This window comes from Peromyscus maniculatus, chromosome 3 (assembly GCF_049852395.1).
Source record: "Peromyscus maniculatus bairdii isolate BWxNUB_F1_BW_parent chromosome 3, HU_Pman_BW_mat_3.1, whole genome shotgun sequence".
Classification (NCBI taxonomy): Eukaryota; Metazoa; Chordata; class Mammalia; order Rodentia; family Cricetidae; genus Peromyscus; species Peromyscus maniculatus.
In genome coordinates, this window is record NC_134854.1 from 109,119,895 (window position 1) to 109,136,928 (window position 17,034).

General features: G+C 41.8%; 1 protein-coding gene across 2 annotated transcripts in view; it reads left to right on the forward strand.

Moving 5' to 3' along the window:
* The window catches only part of Gmcl1 (germ cell-less 1, spermatogenesis associated), a 39,081-nt gene that overhangs the window by 2,703 nt on the left and 19,344 nt on the right, over positions 1-17,034 (forward strand). For both annotated transcript variants that reach the window (XM_006984581.4, XM_076567186.1), the window contains exons 2-6: positions 6,158-6,281; positions 9,585-9,681; positions 10,839-10,936; positions 13,482-13,594; positions 14,133-14,198. In XM_006984581.4, the coding sequence (XP_006984643.1) occupies positions 6,158-6,281; positions 9,585-9,681; positions 10,839-10,936; positions 13,482-13,594; positions 14,133-14,198 (498 nt within the window). The remainder of the gene's footprint in view (positions 1-6,157; positions 6,282-9,584; positions 9,682-10,838; positions 10,937-13,481; positions 13,595-14,132; positions 14,199-17,034) is intronic.

Consider the following 17,034-nt stretch of genomic DNA (forward strand, 5'->3'; position numbering starts at 1 on the left):
AGCACTTTATTGTGTGAGTGATCTGCCTGGCCCGTTTGTGTATTTGTATTTAAGATAGGTAAGTATACAGCATATAGTTAAGTCTTGCTTTTTTTAAAATCCAATAAGACAGTCTGTGCCCTTTGATTAGTATGTATACCATGTATGTTTAATGTAATTGTTGAAATGTATGACAGAGCCCATTTTTAAAAGGAGAAACAGTAATCTGAACAAGGAAAATATAAATCTTAATAATAAAGAACAGGAAATAACTATTATGGACAAAGTATAAAGAGAAAAGATCTTTAAAATATATATATGTATATGTATATATGTGTGTGTATATATATGTATATGTGTATATGTGTGTATATATATGTATATGTATATATGTGTGTATGTATATATATATGTATACACACACACACACACACACACACACACACACACACACACACACAGGAATAGGCCCAGCATTGTGGCACATACCTATAATCCCAGCACTCAGGAGGCTGGGACAGGAGACTCACAGGTTCAATGACAGCCTAGGTTATGTTGTGAGACCCTGTTTCAAAAAGAAAATGCATGTCAGACTTTAGAGTGTGTATAGTGGGAGATGTCTGACTGAACAGCTGAAGGTGTAAGAAGATGCTTGGATCTGTGATTGTGTTTGCTGGTTCTGATTCCCTTGTCAGGTTCTCTTGTGCTTTCCCACCTCAGCAGAGCTGCTTGTGAAAAGCTTCAGCGTCTATGCCCACCCCTCAGCTAAACCTTTTACTGACTGCCTTCTTTTTCATGAACAAAGCTGTTAAAATTCACACTGTTCAGCAGGTTCTCTGCATCTTGTCCACAGGTTGTCTGTAAAAAATGGAAATCTAGTGAACAATGTGTAATTATAACTGTGTAAAGGTCAGTCAATGATGTTGGGCTATGGACAAGGCTTACAGATCACACTTCACAGGCCTAATGCCAGAGGGAAGCATTTGCTAGCCTCATGGATAGACTGAATCTTTCACCTTTTGGAACAAAGTGTCACTTATCCTAGGCTAGCCTCTGGGCTAGCCTCAAACTCAATATAGTAGTGCTCGGATTGAACCCAGGGCTTCATAGATGCTAGGCAAGCACTCTGTCAAATGAGCTTCATCCTATCCCTGGAACCTTTTCTGACCCCCTGTCAAGTGCTTCCATTCGGGCTGTTTCTGTTTGTATTTTATTTACATAAATAGCTACGTTTATTTATGTTTGAGGGAGGCATGTGCTCAGTACGTGCACAGAGATCAGAAGACAACTTGAGGGAGTCAGTTTTCTCCTTGCACCTTAAACGTGGATTTAAGGGTTTGAATTCGTGTCTTCAGGTGTGGTGGGCAAGGCCTTTACCTGCTGAGCCATCTCACCCCGCCCCCACCCCCTTCAGTGTCTCACTGTGTAGCTCTGGCTGGCCTGGAAGTCACAGTGATCTTTCTGCCTCTGATCCACCTCCCTGGTACTGGGGTTGAAGTCAGTGCCACCATGCCTGACCTGGCCCCCTTTTAAAAAGGAGTTTATTGTCCTAGAGTTTCCAGCTGCCTTTTTTTTTTTTACCTCCAATGATAAAATGATACTCTTTCATCATGTCTTGAGATTTTCTCAATCTTGTGCGGCAGCCTTGCATAGAACCCATCTTTGAACCCTAGACCTCCTACAGGGTCCCACCCTTTTACTCCAGTTTGGACCTGCCTGCTTCTAATTATTATAACTGGGACTTTGACCTCCATCTCTATGAATGGACTATGGTTTTCAGTAACTTCTCCCCTTTTCTTCCTCATTTCAGTGAACTACATCTTCAGTATTTTCTCATGAAAGAGTGGAGAAAGGTGATCAATTTTGCTTATATAATATAAACTTAGTCTTTTTTTTTTTCTTTGACTGATTATGGTACTTTATAGGACTTCCCATATCTTTAAACTTCTCTTTTTTTATAGTTTTTATTTTTGAAATTAAAATTTAATTTTCCTCATTCCTTTTAACCTTTCCCCTGTACCCAACCCACTCCTGCTCTCTCTCAAATACATGGCCTCTATTCCCTCTAAATATATAATACATCCTGTTTAGTCTGTATAATGTTGCTTGTACCAATGTGATTTGGGGCTGACCACTTGGTGCTGGATAATCAGGTTAAGGGTCCTTCCTTGGGTCAGACTATTTCTCCAGCTCTCAGCATTTCCCAGTTGCCTGTAGTTCTTCATCTGGAGCTGAGGCTCAGTGACATTTCCTCTTCTAGGTTAGTGTGTCTGTTGGTACATCCTTTTCAGGTCTTGTTTAGGCAGCTATGTTGGTGAGGCAAACTTCCTGTTCCTCTGGTTCTTACAATCTTTCTTCCCCTCTTCCTTTATATTCCTTGAACCTTAGGTGCAGAAGTTGTATTGTAGATAAACATCTACTTTAAAAAAATACTATATTTTTACTTGGTGTGCATGTACATGTGTGTACACATCCCATGTAGAGGTCAGAGGATGGGAAATTGATTCTCCCATTCCACCATGAAGGTTCCAGGCGTCAATCACACTTGAGCCCTTAGACTTGGCAACAGGTACCTTTATCCACTCAGCCACCTTTATCCAATGATGATGATACTATTTTTCTAGCCTAAGATGGATGGAGATTTTGACCCTGGTCCAATTCTGTTTTCTTTTTAAGTGACCATATTTTTTTGTCCTCTGAACTTTTGAAAGTCTTTTTCTTTGGTGTTTTAGAACATAATGAATGCCTCTTATTATGAGTCTTTGGACAGCTTGGTAGTTGGTGAATCCTGACAATCCAGAGACTCAAATGTGTGTATTTAAGTATCTCTTTCTTGTTCTGAGTAATCCTTTGCTACTGCACCCCATTATCATTTTATAATCATAGTCGTTTGAGAATTCCAAGCATATGAATATGCATTTTTGAAAATTCCTGCTTCCTTGTGAGTTTCCGTTGGGACTCTGGCTCTCTTTCCCTTAACTTTTGTTTAATGGTATTTCTAGTTAATTTCAGCTGTGGACTTGACAGCCTCGTGGTATGTGAGGGAGTCTGAATTGGAACATGTCTTGAAGCATGTGGGCATTTTCTTGATTGCTAATTGATATCGACAAGCTATTCTTAGTTGTCAACTCGACTCCATCTGAAATTAACTAAAACTCAAGAGGCTGGGTACACCCGTGAGGGATTGTTTCTTAATTAAATCATTTGAAGTGGGAACACCACTTTTAATCTTGATTTTTTTTTAATCTTGATCTTTTGAGTCTAGAAGATACACTTTTAATCCAGATCTTTTGAGGTAGGAAGATACACCTTTAATCTAGGCCACACTTTCTGGGCAGCCTCATGAACTGAACTGGGTTTTTGGACTTTCTGTTGGTAGACTAGCTGGACCACAGCCAGTAAACTATTCTAATAAATCCCCTTTATAAATTGTGTGTGTGTGTGTGTGTGTGTGTGTGTGTGTGTGTGTGTGTGTGTGTGTGTGTTTTCTAGAGAACCTGACTAATGCAATGCTGATTCCAGACGCAGGGTGAGACAGTAACTTTCTTTTGCTTTGTTTCATGACAGTCTCATTCGGACTTGCTTTTAGCCAAGACTGACCTTGAACTCTTGATTTTTTTGTCTTAGGAGCACTGAGGTTATGAGTGTGCACCACCATGCCCAGTTTCTTCTCCTGTTGCTGTGATAAAACGCCCTGACAAAACAGTTTGGAGAAGAAGTGGTTTATTTTAGCTCACAATTCCAGTTTATAGTCCATCATTGCAGGGAAATCAAGGCAGGAACTGGAAGCAGCTGGCACATTGTATGTAATCAAGAGCAGAGAACAATGAATTAACACATGCGTACTCTGCTTCCGTCATATTTACACAGTTTAGAAACCTTTTTAGAGAATGGTATCACCCACAATAGGTGGGTCTTCCCACCTTAATTAACATAATCAAGATAACCCAGAGATAAACCCACAGTCCAACCCAATTCAGACAATAAATCTCTCCTTGAGATTTTATTCTTAAGTGAATCTAGATTGTGTCAAGTTAACAATTAAAACTATCACACCCAGCAATTATTTTTGTTTCTAGAAAGAGATTTTAAAAGGGTTTGTTGTTGTTTTTATTTTTTTGTGTGCACACGAATCATGTGCATGCAGTAGTACCTTCAGAGGCCAGAAGAGGTCACCAGATCCCCTGGGACCTGGAGTTACAGACTTGTGAACAGCCATGTAGATGCTGGAAATCAAACCAAGGTCCTCTGGAAGAGAATCCAGTGTTCTTAACCACCAAGCCATCTGTCCATCCCCAGAGATTTTAAAAAGTTTAACTACTAGAAAAGCTATCAGAAGTCATCAGAAACTTTAAGGTAGGTTAGCCTGGGCCACAGATGGCTCAGCGGTTAAGAGCTCTTGCTTCACTCTCACGAGAACTGCAGTTCATAGATGAACCCAGCACCCATGTACCAAACCAGGTGTGCTGTGCACGCCTGTAACTTCATCTCTGGGGGAAGGCAGGGAGGGAGACAGGGACAGGAGGATCGAGGGGGATTTCTGTTTTCCAGCTTACCAGAATACATAAGCTCCAGGTTCAGGGAGAGACCCTGTCTTAAAAAGGAACAGGTGGAGCTGGGCAATGTCGGCCCATGCCTTTAATCCCAGCACTTGGGAGGCAGAGGCAGCTGGATCTCCGAGTATGAGGCCAGCCTGGTCTGCAGAATGAGTTCCAGGACAGCAGGGCTATACAGGGAAACCCTGTCTCAAAAAACAAACAACAAAAAAGCAGGTAGAGAATGATAAAGGAGGACTTCTACTGCCTTCTTGTGACCTCTTCATGCACAAGCATGTGCACCTATACGTGTGAATGCATGTATACAGATGTATAGACACATAAGTAAATAACATCTTTAAAGTTATGTATTTTAAGATTAGATTATCCCTTGCTGGCCACCATTCTCTTACTTACATCTGGAGGAGAGATTGCAAACTTACTTTCTTTCTTTCTTTTTTTTTTTTTTTTTAAGTCAGGGTTTCCATGTAGTCTAGGCTGGCCTTGAACTTGCTATTAGCAAAATAGGGCCTTGAACTCCAGGTTGTCCTTCCTATACCTCCTCAGTGCTGGGCGCACAGACTTGCCCCACTTTACCTGGTCTATCCAGGGGTGAGGATTAAACCCAAGGGCCTTGTGCATGCAATGCTAGCACTCGGCCAACTGAGCCATGTCCTCAACTCCATGGTTGCCAAGCTTTTAAAATTCAGTTATTTTACTAAAGTAAGTCTGATGCAGAAGTCTAATATATTTGCAGATATAATAGATAATAGGTGGTGAGTAGGTGGTGCTCTGGGGGGTGAGGTTACAGAGTGTCCATGTTTCTTAGCTCTGCCCTTAATATTGACCTGTACTATGCTTATCCTTTGAGCATAGTTTTGAAAAGCTTTGATCTAGGGTTGCAAATCATTTGTCTAGTGGGGAAAAACAATGAGTTTAAAATTAGTTTTAACTAGTTTAGTTTGAAATAAGTTTGAATGTAATTTTTTTCTTTTTTGTGTGTGTTGCTGAGGATTGAGCTAGGGCCTTAGGCATTCAAGGCAAGCACTCTGCCAACTGGATTATAGTTGGATAAGTTTGCTGCAGCAGTATTGAATCTTCCATAGCACTGGTTTCTTTCTTTGTTTTGAAGACAAGGTTTCTCTGTGTAGCCCTTGCTATCCTGGAACTCACTCTGTAGACCAAGCTGGCCTTGAACTCACAGAGATCCACCTACCTCTGCCTCCCAAGTGCTGGGATTAAAGGTGTGCACCACCACCTTCCATCTCATAGCGCTGGTTTCCAAACAAAGAAATAAGTAAAGTGTGATTGCTGATGTGCCTTTGTTTATTTAGCAAATAACTTAAATTTATTTAGAACCAACAACTTGTAAAGGGTGGCTAGAGATATCACCCTCTTGCCTCACCCATCTGCTGTTAGTAAGAGCACCCAGCATAGCCTCTGTTGACCTGCCTGCCTCTTCCTCCTCATTCATACAGTGGGTAAGTTGGACCTTACAAAAACAGGACAAAAGGAGACTTGACTGTATATGAAGATCAGTGAAATGTTGCATGTTTTAATGTGTTGGCATTGGACAGGGCCTGGTGACACTAGGGCTCTCCCACAAAGCTGTTTGCTTATATGATTTTGTGTTTTCTTAACAGGAAAAAATTAAAGAGCACATCTAAGTACATCTATCAAACGTTGTTTTTGAATGGTGAGAACAGTGACATTAAGATCTGTGCTCTAGGTGAAGAGTGGAGCTTACACAAAATCTATTTATGTCAAGTGAGTATTTCACTGATGTTTTAGGCACTGGCGAGCTGCTTGGAGAAGTTTGGGGTCTCTGGAGTATGTTCTGCTGTTTGGCTGGATTTCATAGTGCGCTCTCACCTAGTGAAGCATCTGCTGGAAAGAAAGATGGTGGGCCCTGCAAGTGAAAGCTGGCTTCAGCCTGCAAACCAGGTTTTGAAATTCTTGGTCATACTACCCACTGTTATGTAGGCTGGAGTTTCTGTCCCGCAAGTGCTCCCATTATAAATGCTCAGCCAATAGTTCAGGCTTGTTACTAGCTAACTCTTACATTTTAAATTAACTCATTTCTGTTAATATATATGCTGCCGCATGGCTCGTGGCTTTATCTGTCCCGTATGTCTTGCTTACTCTCTCTCTGGCTAGTGACTCCTCTCTCTCCACCCTTCTTCATCCTAGAACACTTAGTTTGGTTGTCCCACCTAAACTTCCTTCCTCACTACCAGCCAGTCACCCTTTTATTAAACCAATTTGAATGACAAATCTTTACAGTATTCAAAAGGATTATTCCACAGCATTTCCCCCTTTTTGTCTAATTAAAAAAAGAAGGTTTTGAGCACCATTTATAGGTGGACTTTTATTTCCAGGCTACCAGTTTCCAAATAACAAACACAGAGACTTATTATTAATTGTAAATACTCGGCCAATAGCTAGGGCTTGTTACTAGATAATTCTTACATTTTAAATTAACCCATTTCTATTAATTATATGCTGCCACATGGCTCATGGCTTTACCTGTCCTCCAGCATGTCTTGCTCCCTCTGCATCTCGTGACCACTCTTCTGATTCCACACTTCTTCTTCCCAAAATTCTCCTAGTCTGGCTCTCCCACCCAATCTCTCCTGCCCAGCTATAGGCCAGTCAGTTCTTTATTAACCAATGAGAACAATACATATTTACAGTGTACAAAAGGATTAGTCCACACTCTGTTGCCTCTTAGTTGTCAAGAAATTTGTTTTAGTGCCTTTGCTGAAAAATGGAAGAATTGAGGAGAAAATCTGTAACGTTAAGGTTATTAAATTTCTTTTATAACGATTTGAATATGTTTCTCTGAAATACTGCTCTTTGTAGGAAGTGAATGGGAAGTTAATGCTTACTCCCTTTCCTAGAAAACCCAGTGGAGTTAAAGACAAGACCTGTGAGTGGTAATGTCATTAGGCTAATGTGCCTGTTTGACTTTGTGCTAAAAGGTTTTCTGTCTCTATTTCCCCCTTCAAAATGGCTCAGAATTTTCAAAATAGAACACAACGTGGCGCTAAGAGCTCAGACAGTTTTTTCTCTTTAAAATATGTATTCTTATTTTGTGTGTGTCTGCACATGCTTGCCATGGTGGGTGTATGTGTCAGAGGACAACTTGTGGGAGTTGATCCTCTCCTTCCACCAGTCCTGGGAATTGAACTCAAGTTGTTAGTCTTGGCCACAAGTGCATTTAACCTCTGAGCCATCTCTCCAGGGCCCTCAGACATTTTATTTCACTTATCTTTCATCCAATCAGTGTACTAGACCTTGTGGGCTCTTAACCCATGGATTTAGTGTTCCCTTCATTGTCAGAGAATAATGGACTCAAAGGCAATAGAGCTAAAATTTTCCAGCAAAGATGTTCCTTCCACATTTAATTAGATTTCTTTTAAAAAACATGTTTTATCTCTGTCATTTAAAATTTATGTATTTATATATGGGTCTGTGTGTGGGTTTGTGCAGTTGAGTACAAACCCAGTGGAGTCCAGTAGAGGGTGTCAGATCCCCAATAGTGAATTGCCTTATGTGGGTACAGGGAACTGAACTCAGCTCCTGAAAAAGGGCAGCAAGTTCTCATAACTGCTTAGCCATCTCTCCAGTCCCTCTTCCCACATTTAAATCACAACTTTTTTTGTTTTTGTTTTTGAGACAGGGTCTCTCTGTGTAGCCCTGGCTGTCCTGGAACTCGATCTATAGAACAGGCTGGCCTGGAACTCACAGAGATCCGCCTGCCTCTGCCTCCCGATTGCTGGGAGTAAAGGCTTGTGCCACCACCGCCACCTGACTTTAATCAAAGCTTTTAAAAATTATTTTTGAACAAATTTACTTTGATTTGAAGAATATAGTCCAGAAATTTTTAAGAAAGGAAGGAAAGATGAAATCCTTTATATCCCAAAGACTATAATCAGGGTATATCAGAATACCAATCTTTGCTGTATTTGTCTTTTGAATCCCTAAAAGAAAAAGTAGTCTCTTACTGACTTAAAGGTGAGGTGTGGCCTCTGTGAAACCGGATTAGTTATCATCTAAGTCTCATGATCCATGCCAGCATCTTCAGACAGAAACCGTTGTCTGTGTCCTTGTTATGGGTTATGTCTTGTGTATCTGCAGGTTCCACAATCTCAGATGTAACAACTCTGTATTACAAATATTTGGAAAAAAGACAGTTGCATCTGTACTGAACATATAAAGCTTTTGTCACCCCCTAAAACTGTGTGATTGTTACATAACATTTACATTGTACAGGCACAGTGACCTGCAGGGGACTTAGAGTGTGAAAGCCTATGCACCTCAGCATCTCATTTAGTGTTGCCTGTGTCCTGGAGCCACAAGTGCAAACAGATGATCCTAAATGCTGAGGAATGTTATATTTCCTTCTGTTTTAATTATTTATATATTTTTGACATGCAGTAGAACTTTTAATTAGTAAATGTTTGATCTGTTCTAAAGTACTACAGTGCTAATTATGAGGAATGGATATGGTAGGCAATGATAGACTTTACCTATTGTTGGAATTCAGAAGCCATTGTGGTCACATAAAACTAAATTGTGGGTCTTGGATTTCTTTGGGATGCATCCTTTCTGGTCTGATCCGGGAGTACTCTGGATCCCTAATTGCTGAGGGACCACAGAAAGAAGGTAGTAGTTTGAGGAGGACTTGTTTCTTGAGCTCTCCTGAGTACAGAATCATACACCAATGTGCATGCTGTTGCTTGTGAGAAATGCTGCAGTGTGTACTCCCAGGAGCTGCTGTGACTGGTGAGAAGTTGACCAGGTTCCACGGTGATGCGGGTCGGGTCGGGACTCTGATAGTAGTTAAGAATCTGGTTTAGTTTTGCAACAGTATCAAATTGAACATGTAGTTCACTCTAACCTGTAATGACCGTATTTTAATTTGTTTCCTCCTGTAGATGTTTTGATGCTCTTTTTCTCCTGAAATGGTATGTTAGATTAGTTTTGATTAGGTAGTTGCTTGGAATTAGAAATGAGAAAAATATTTCGAAGATAAAGTGCTAGCTAATCATTGACTTTTTCTTCCAGTCTGGCTACTTTTCTAGTATGTTCAGTGGTTCTTGGAAAGAATCCAGCATGAATATTATTGAACTGGAGATTCCTGACCAGAACATTGATATAGAAGGTATGACCTCCATAATTATTAGTGTATAAAAATCTTAAAAACAGAACCTTACTATTCTTTTGATGAAAAATATCCTAGCCTTATAGGCTAGGGAAAAGTTGTGTTATATACAGGAAGGTGAAGATTTCCTATTAATTTACTCCATAGCTTATCTCTTCTGTTCTTCCTGTCTCTGTTTGTCACAGGAGTCTAATTAATCTGCTTATGTGTCTGTGGATATGAGGGATGTGGGAAGAGAGATAGAAAGTATGACTACCTTTTTAAAGAATGTATTGAGGGTTGGCAATATAGTTGAGTGTTAAGAGTACTTTCCTACCCTGTGCTAGGTTTGATCTCTTAACAGCAAGAAATAAAAATAAATGATGTGTGAAGATCTTTTGTGGAGCAGTAAGCATATGAAGCATGTAGCAGGCTGGGCCAGAGCTCAAAGGACCCGTGGCTGAGGAAACAAGGCTGGGGGGAGGATACGGGGTTGTGGAAACAGCTCCATGAGCCTCCATAGACCGCCCGCCCTCTCCGGTTCCTGTCCTGCTTCTCCTTCTGCTCGTCTCATTGCATGGGCCGAGTGGAGAGACCCAGGGCCTGCTCCCTGTGCAAGGAAGCTTGAGGTGTTCACACAGCAAACGGAAGAGCGTCCAAGAGAGTGGCATTGGGGAAGGAGCAGTCTTGGATAGCTTTGAGGAGCTGGGCATGAGTGGGCACAGACAAGGCCAGGAGTTTAAACTCAAACCCTAGTGACCTCCTGCCACAGGTCTATAATCCTGGCGCTGAGGAGGCTGAGGCAGGAGGATTGCTGTGAATTGGAGACCAGCCTGAGCTACATAGTGAGTGAGCTCCTTACCTACTCCCCTAAAGAAAATACTGTCATAGAGTGATGGGCTGTGAGTGATTGATCTACTCATCAGTTCTGGCACAACCATCTTCCAGGAGGCCTTAATTCTCACACTACTGACTGTGTTAAGGTTAGACAGAGAAGAATGTGGCGGGAGCAGGCAGAATCCTCTGCAGCAAGCACGTTATGTATTAATACCATCAGTAACGATGGCTGCCATCTAATCCTGCGTCTCTAGGTTCAGACTAATGTCCTTGCTGCTTCTGCAGGGCGTGCCGCACCCCTGCAGGTAGCATTTCATTATGTGTGTGCACTTTGCTTTCAGCACTGCAGGTTGCATTTGGATCACTGTATCGAGATGACGTCTTAATCAAACCCAGCCGTGTCGTCGCCATTTTGGCTGCAGCTTGCATGCTGCAGTTGGTGAGTATGCCACCACCCAACAGTGTCACGGTGCCTGGTATATCTCTGTGCACACCTCTAAAGCGGAAGTGAAATTCTGCTTCTGCAGTTCTTAAACCAAAATGTATAAACATGCCATTTGTTAGAAATCGTTGAAAATGCTTGACTAAAAGCCGTTAGTTCAACTGAGGGGCTTTGATCCCTGTGTGAAGTGGATGGGAGCTATTTCTGAGTAGCTTCCTTGGTGTGTTGCTATTTGGGAACATTCGCTTGCCCACGTTTCTCTGCAGACTTCTGTCCATCAGTGACATGACTGCTGAGCAGATGGTTTATGATCAGTAATTTAGTTCATTGGGTCAAAGAAGCACTGAGTCTGTTATTTAAGCTCCTAATTGTGATACCATCCTATGTAAATGATGTGTGTCATTCAGTGACTGTATGTTGAGTATATTGTGCAGTGTGGGACTTGGTGAAGGGGGCCGAAGAGGATGTAATCCCTAAACGTGGACAGTCTGTGTGTGCCTTCAAGGAGCTCACAGTACAGCGAGGGTCAGGCGAGAGGTGGACACATAGCCAAAAGGTCCAATGAGCCTCGTGGGGTCTAATGAGCTGGTCAAGACAGGAAGGGCCAGTTCAGCCGAGACCTCACAGGAACTGTATTTCAGATTGAGTTTGAAGTGTGCTTACCTTTCATGTGTGAAGAGGGGCAAAGCAGCATTTTGGACCAGGAACAGAAAGACCGAAAGTCGGAGAAAATGGAGGATTAGAGAATTAAGGAGACTGAGTTCCCAGCATCAGTTAAATAGAGTTGGAGGACTGGCAAGACAGCTGAGCCTATAAAGGTGCCTCCACCCAGGCTGACGACTTGAGTCATCCCCAGGACACACATGGTGGAAGGAGAGGACTGAGTCCCCGAGCTGTCCTTGATCAGTACGGGCACGCTGTGGAGGTATAAGTAACAGACATCGAGAATATCCGGGGATGGTAGCACACGTCTTTAACCCGGCACTCAGGAGACAGAAGCAGGCAGATCTCTGAGGTCAAGGTCAGCCTGGTCTATACAGTGACTTACAGACATGCCAAAGTTACATGCTAAGATCCTATCTCAAGAAACAAAACAAAAAATAGATAAAATTAAAAAAGATTAGAGAGAAAGGCCAAACCCAGCACATGAGGGTTCCTTTTGTGTGTTGCAAAGTTTAACTTGATCTGTGAGCACCTTTGGAAATTTTTAATCAGGGAAAGACTGTTTCTACTTCAGGTTGGCTGAGGGTACAGCTCTGTTGTGGAGCACTCGCCTGGCTTGTGCAGGGTCTTGAGTTTGATTCCCAGCCCCACACCAGAACAACAGAGGACTATTTCAGGTAGAATGTGTGAAGGAAAGTGGGCACATTACAGGTACTGCGGTTGTCCAAATGCCATCTAGATGAAGGTAACAGTAATAACCAGAGAGGAAAAGGCTCCAGAAGAGGAAGTCAGGTGGTGGGGTGGGATCTACTGGGACAGTGAAATTGAGGTATTAGGAAAAGAAGGATCTAGAATTAAATTAAAAAACCAATGCATCAATGTTATGCTTTAATTAAAGCTTCTGTGGTTTGACCTGCTGATCTATTTAAAGTGCTTGTTATTAGGCTAGGCGGTGGTGGCGCATGCCTTTGATCCCAGCACTCGGGAGGTAGAGGCAGGTGGACCTCTGTGAGTTCAAGGCCAGCCTGGTCTACAGAATGAGATGCAGGACAGCAAGGGCTGTTACACAGAGAAACCCTGTCTGGAAAAAACAAAAAATAAAAATGAAAAAGTGCTAGTTATTAGCTTGTTTATTGTCCTGGTTGATAATTTTTTTTTTCAAATATTTTTATCTTTCCAGTACTTACTTTGAATATATATTCTAACTTTAGTTGTTTTTGGGTTTGTCCTAAATTTGCTTTCTGCCTTATTTTTATAACTTACTAATTCTAACTTAATAATATAGTTGCATGATGAATATATTTCAGAAATCTGAAGAAAAATGACAATATTCTCTGTGTACGTGGGAGGTGGTTTATTTGAAACCTATGTGACTCTTTTAGATTACAATTTTAATATGTTATTTAAAACTATGATATACTTGTTTAGAGCATCTGTTGGGTATTGATGGTGCTTTAAACTTTACTGAGCGATGTTCCATACATCTCTGTCATTTCTTTGTCTGCCCTGTCTCTTGGTTAGCTGACTGTGTAAAGAGTTCTTAGATTAGTAAGTCAGGAAGAACGTACGGTAAGGTGCTGTTGAAGACGTTTGCAAAGGTGCAGAGTGGAAACAGAACTGAGACGCCCAGCATCCCCGTCCCTGTGCCTCCCCCGCCCATTTCGCTCTCCGTCCCAGGTGTGCACTGGGGCACTTGCTGGATCCTTTCTTCAGTGTTTTTACTGACTTAGAAGAAACTTAGGCTTGCTGCACTTAATGAGTTTTCGTCCTTCCTTCCTTGCTATTTTGATTTGTTTTTACTTTTTAATATTTGAAAGCACATATGAGAGCTGATTTTCCCAGGTGAAATGGCCTTTCCAGTGCTTGTTTATATTTACAGGACGGTTTAATACAGCAGTGTGGTGAGACAATGAAGGAAACAATTAATGTGAAAACTGTGTGTGGCTATTATACATCAGCAGGGACCTATGGATTAGACTCTGTAAAGAAAAAGTGAGTCGCTTTTCCTATTTTTTCCCCATCCCACTTCTGGGAATTTGGCTGTTTTGTAGTTTTACGAGAATGTAATAAAGAATTAGTGGGGGAAAGAATAGAGTGATAGAATTTGTTACTTTGAAAGCCCGCTTTTCTTCTGGACTGAGCATTAAGTTGCTCAGAGTTGCGCTTGTCGATGACCATGGTGGGGCTGAACTCTGCTCATATAGCTGTGGCCACCGCTTAAGGAGGAGGCGCCATAGACTTTCTATACTAATGTAGACATGGGTAGTTTGACTCTTGAGAATTGCAGAGCTTATTTTCAGATGGTACGGAAGGTAACGTCTTACAAGGCATTTAACTTCTTAATGAGAAATGATACTAATATAAAGGGAATACCCCATAATAACTACTGACAAAAGCTATACTAAATTTCAGATCACTGAGGTAAAAACTTTGAGCATGGCCTAGCATGATTAATATCTTTTCTCTAAACTATAAGATGTCAGTGAGTTACCAGTTTGAGATAAAATAGCTAACCATACTTTTCACTCAGGTGCCTCGAGTGGCTTCTGAACAACCTGATGACTCACCAGAGTGTGGAGCTTTTCAAAGAACTCAGGTATTTGGATTCCAAGAACCTTCACAGCAAATCACCCTAAAGTGACACTTTGCATTTGCTCAGGTATTCCAGGTATTTTTGTAAAACACAAAGAATATTATGAGAACTAGGCCTAGTGTGCACACCTTTAATCTTAGCACTTGGAAGGCAAAGGCAGGTGGATCTCTGAGTTAGAGGGCAGCTTGGTCTACATACCACATTTCAGGACAGCCAGGGCTACATAGTAAGACCCTGTCTCAAGAAGAGGAGGAGGAGGAAGAGGAGAAGAAGGAGGAGAAGAAGAGCAAACAATTTAGTGAAAGGCACCCTGACTGTTGACGAAAACTGAATAAATGCTGCACATCTCTCTCTCTTTATTGTAAATGATAAAATGTACATGTATTGTTTAACAATTGTAATAGAAATGTACCACTCCTCTAAGACTGTAAAGACGTTCAAGTGCTACCTCACTTCTGCAAGCCTGTAAAGCTTCAAAAGGGATAGTTTGAAAACCATTTTTATCATAGAACATGGCCTTGCTAGAAATGGCTAGGGTGCATCCTTCCCGCACAGCTGCTCTGCAGTCTAGTGGAGGGTGGTGAACACCCTCCCCACACCCCTGCTTTCCTGCACAGCCGCTCTGCAAGACCATGTTGTGCACCAGATGATAAAAAATTTCTTTACCGTTTATTGTCAATAAAAATCCTGCACAAGCCGGGCGGTGGTGGCGCACGCCTTTAATCCCAGCACTCGGGAGGCAGAGCCAGGCGGATCTCTGTGAGTTCGAGGCCAGCCTGGGCTACCAAGTGAGCTCCAGGAAAGGCGCAAAGCTACGCAGAGAAACCCTGTCTCGAAAAACCAAAAAAAAAAAAAAAAAAAAAAAAAAAAAATCCTGCACAAATATTAAAGGACAAATGGGGAACCTAAATTGAGTCACAAGCCGCCTCTTAGACCGGCAGTCGCTCATTCCTCGCTCCCCAAAAGGCCTGCCTCTCTCTCCCTCAGTCATGGCTGTCCCCAATGAAGACTCCTCCTCTTGGACCGAAAAAAACGCTCCTCTTAGTTGGCTAGCTGACTGATGACTGAATTCCTAAAACAACATGTTTTAGGGGGAAAATGTTTTGTAAAGATTTACTTTAGTATAAGTTTGTCTGCCTGTATGTCTCTGTCCAGGAGTCCTTAGAGACCAGGAGAGGGTGTAGGGTCCACTAGAACTGAAGTTATAGGTGTTTGTGAGCCACTATGTGGGTTCTGGGAAGCAATAAGCACTCTTAACCATTGAGCCATCTTTCCAGACCCTATTTTACAATTTTTATGGGACAATAGATGGCTCAGAGGATGGAGGCACTTACGCAAAAAGCCTGTTGACCTGTATTCTATCCTCTGAACCACAGGGTACCAGGAGAGAACCAGTCCCTATGACTTGTCCCGTGACTTCACACCTGTCATGACCTGTGTTCTCTCCCTCCTGCACTCTCTCCCCCCTCTCTGTGTCTCTGTCTCTCTCTCTCTCTCTACACTCTCACACTCACACACACACACACACACACACACACACACACACACACTCTTACACACATAGAATAAAATTAAAAAGTAACGTTTACTGAACCTGATAAAATTATACTCATAGTTAGCTTGGCCCTTTGAACTGCATCTATGTATCATTCACTCTGTCTTACTTTCTTCTTAATGTCCCTGGAGTATTAAAGCTGTACCGTTGAGGGCTGTGAATGATGCAGTTTGGTTGTGCTGTGTTTTCCACAGTCAGAGCTTTCCTATATCAGTGAGACTGGAAAATTCTGGATGGGAATGAGTTTTTGAAGGCTCTAAGCTATAACTGTCTGTCATGAGTGGTTTTTTGTTTTGTTTGTTTTTTGTATTGTTTTGTTTTATTGGTTGTTGTTGTTTTTTTAGTTTTGTTTTTGGGGTTTTTTGTTTTTGAGACAGGCTCTCTCTATAGAGCCCTGGTTGCCCTGGAGTTCACTATGTAGATCAGGCAGGCCTTGAACTCACAGATTCACCTAGCTCTGCCTCTGGAATGCTGGGATTAGAAGCATTTGATGAAAATGAATACAACAAAGGGTTTAGTATGTCATGGCTTCCGAGGTGGGAGAGATGTTAGAGATCTCACTGAACTTTGTCAAGAAGGTGTCATAGAGGAGTCATCTTAAAAACCCAGAAGCTTTTCTGGTTAAAGGAAAAGGAGAGAGAAAAAGTAGAGTGAGCAGCCAGTGACCACATTTCGTTTCTAACTTTAAACTACTGTACCTCCTCTTCTTACTCTGAGAGTACTAAAAATGTTGTTTGTTTGCTTTTTGTTTGTTTGTTCTTTGAGACAAGTTCTCACTGTGTAACCCTGACTATCCTGGACTTCACTGTGTTGATCAGGCTAGCCTTGAACTCACAGAGATCCTCCTGCTTCTGCTGGAATTATAGGCATGAGCTGCCATGCCTGACTTAAATGGACTTTCTGACTAAAAGTTTTTTTAAACATAGATGTTAACGGTTATTTTGAATAGTATGTGGTGGCACGCTGATGATCTTAGCACTGAGAAGACTAAGACAGGAGGATGACAAGTTTGAGAACAGCCTGGTCTATAGCAATTTCCTGCTTCAGGAAAGGAAAAGTTACTTTGAAGATGCAGCTATTTTAGTGAATTTTCAATTTGTTTTGTTTTGTTTTTTTCATAGAAGTATGGGGAGGAAGATGAGGGTGTGGCTGTGAAGTCGGGTTCTGCAGTTCTTTTCCAGCATCTGAATAAATGCAGGCTCTGCAGATCCTTCACAACCCAGGGTCACAACTAAGGGTCGTGTGGAATGGAGTGCTAGTGAAGGTTGTCTGTCTTGTGCAGAG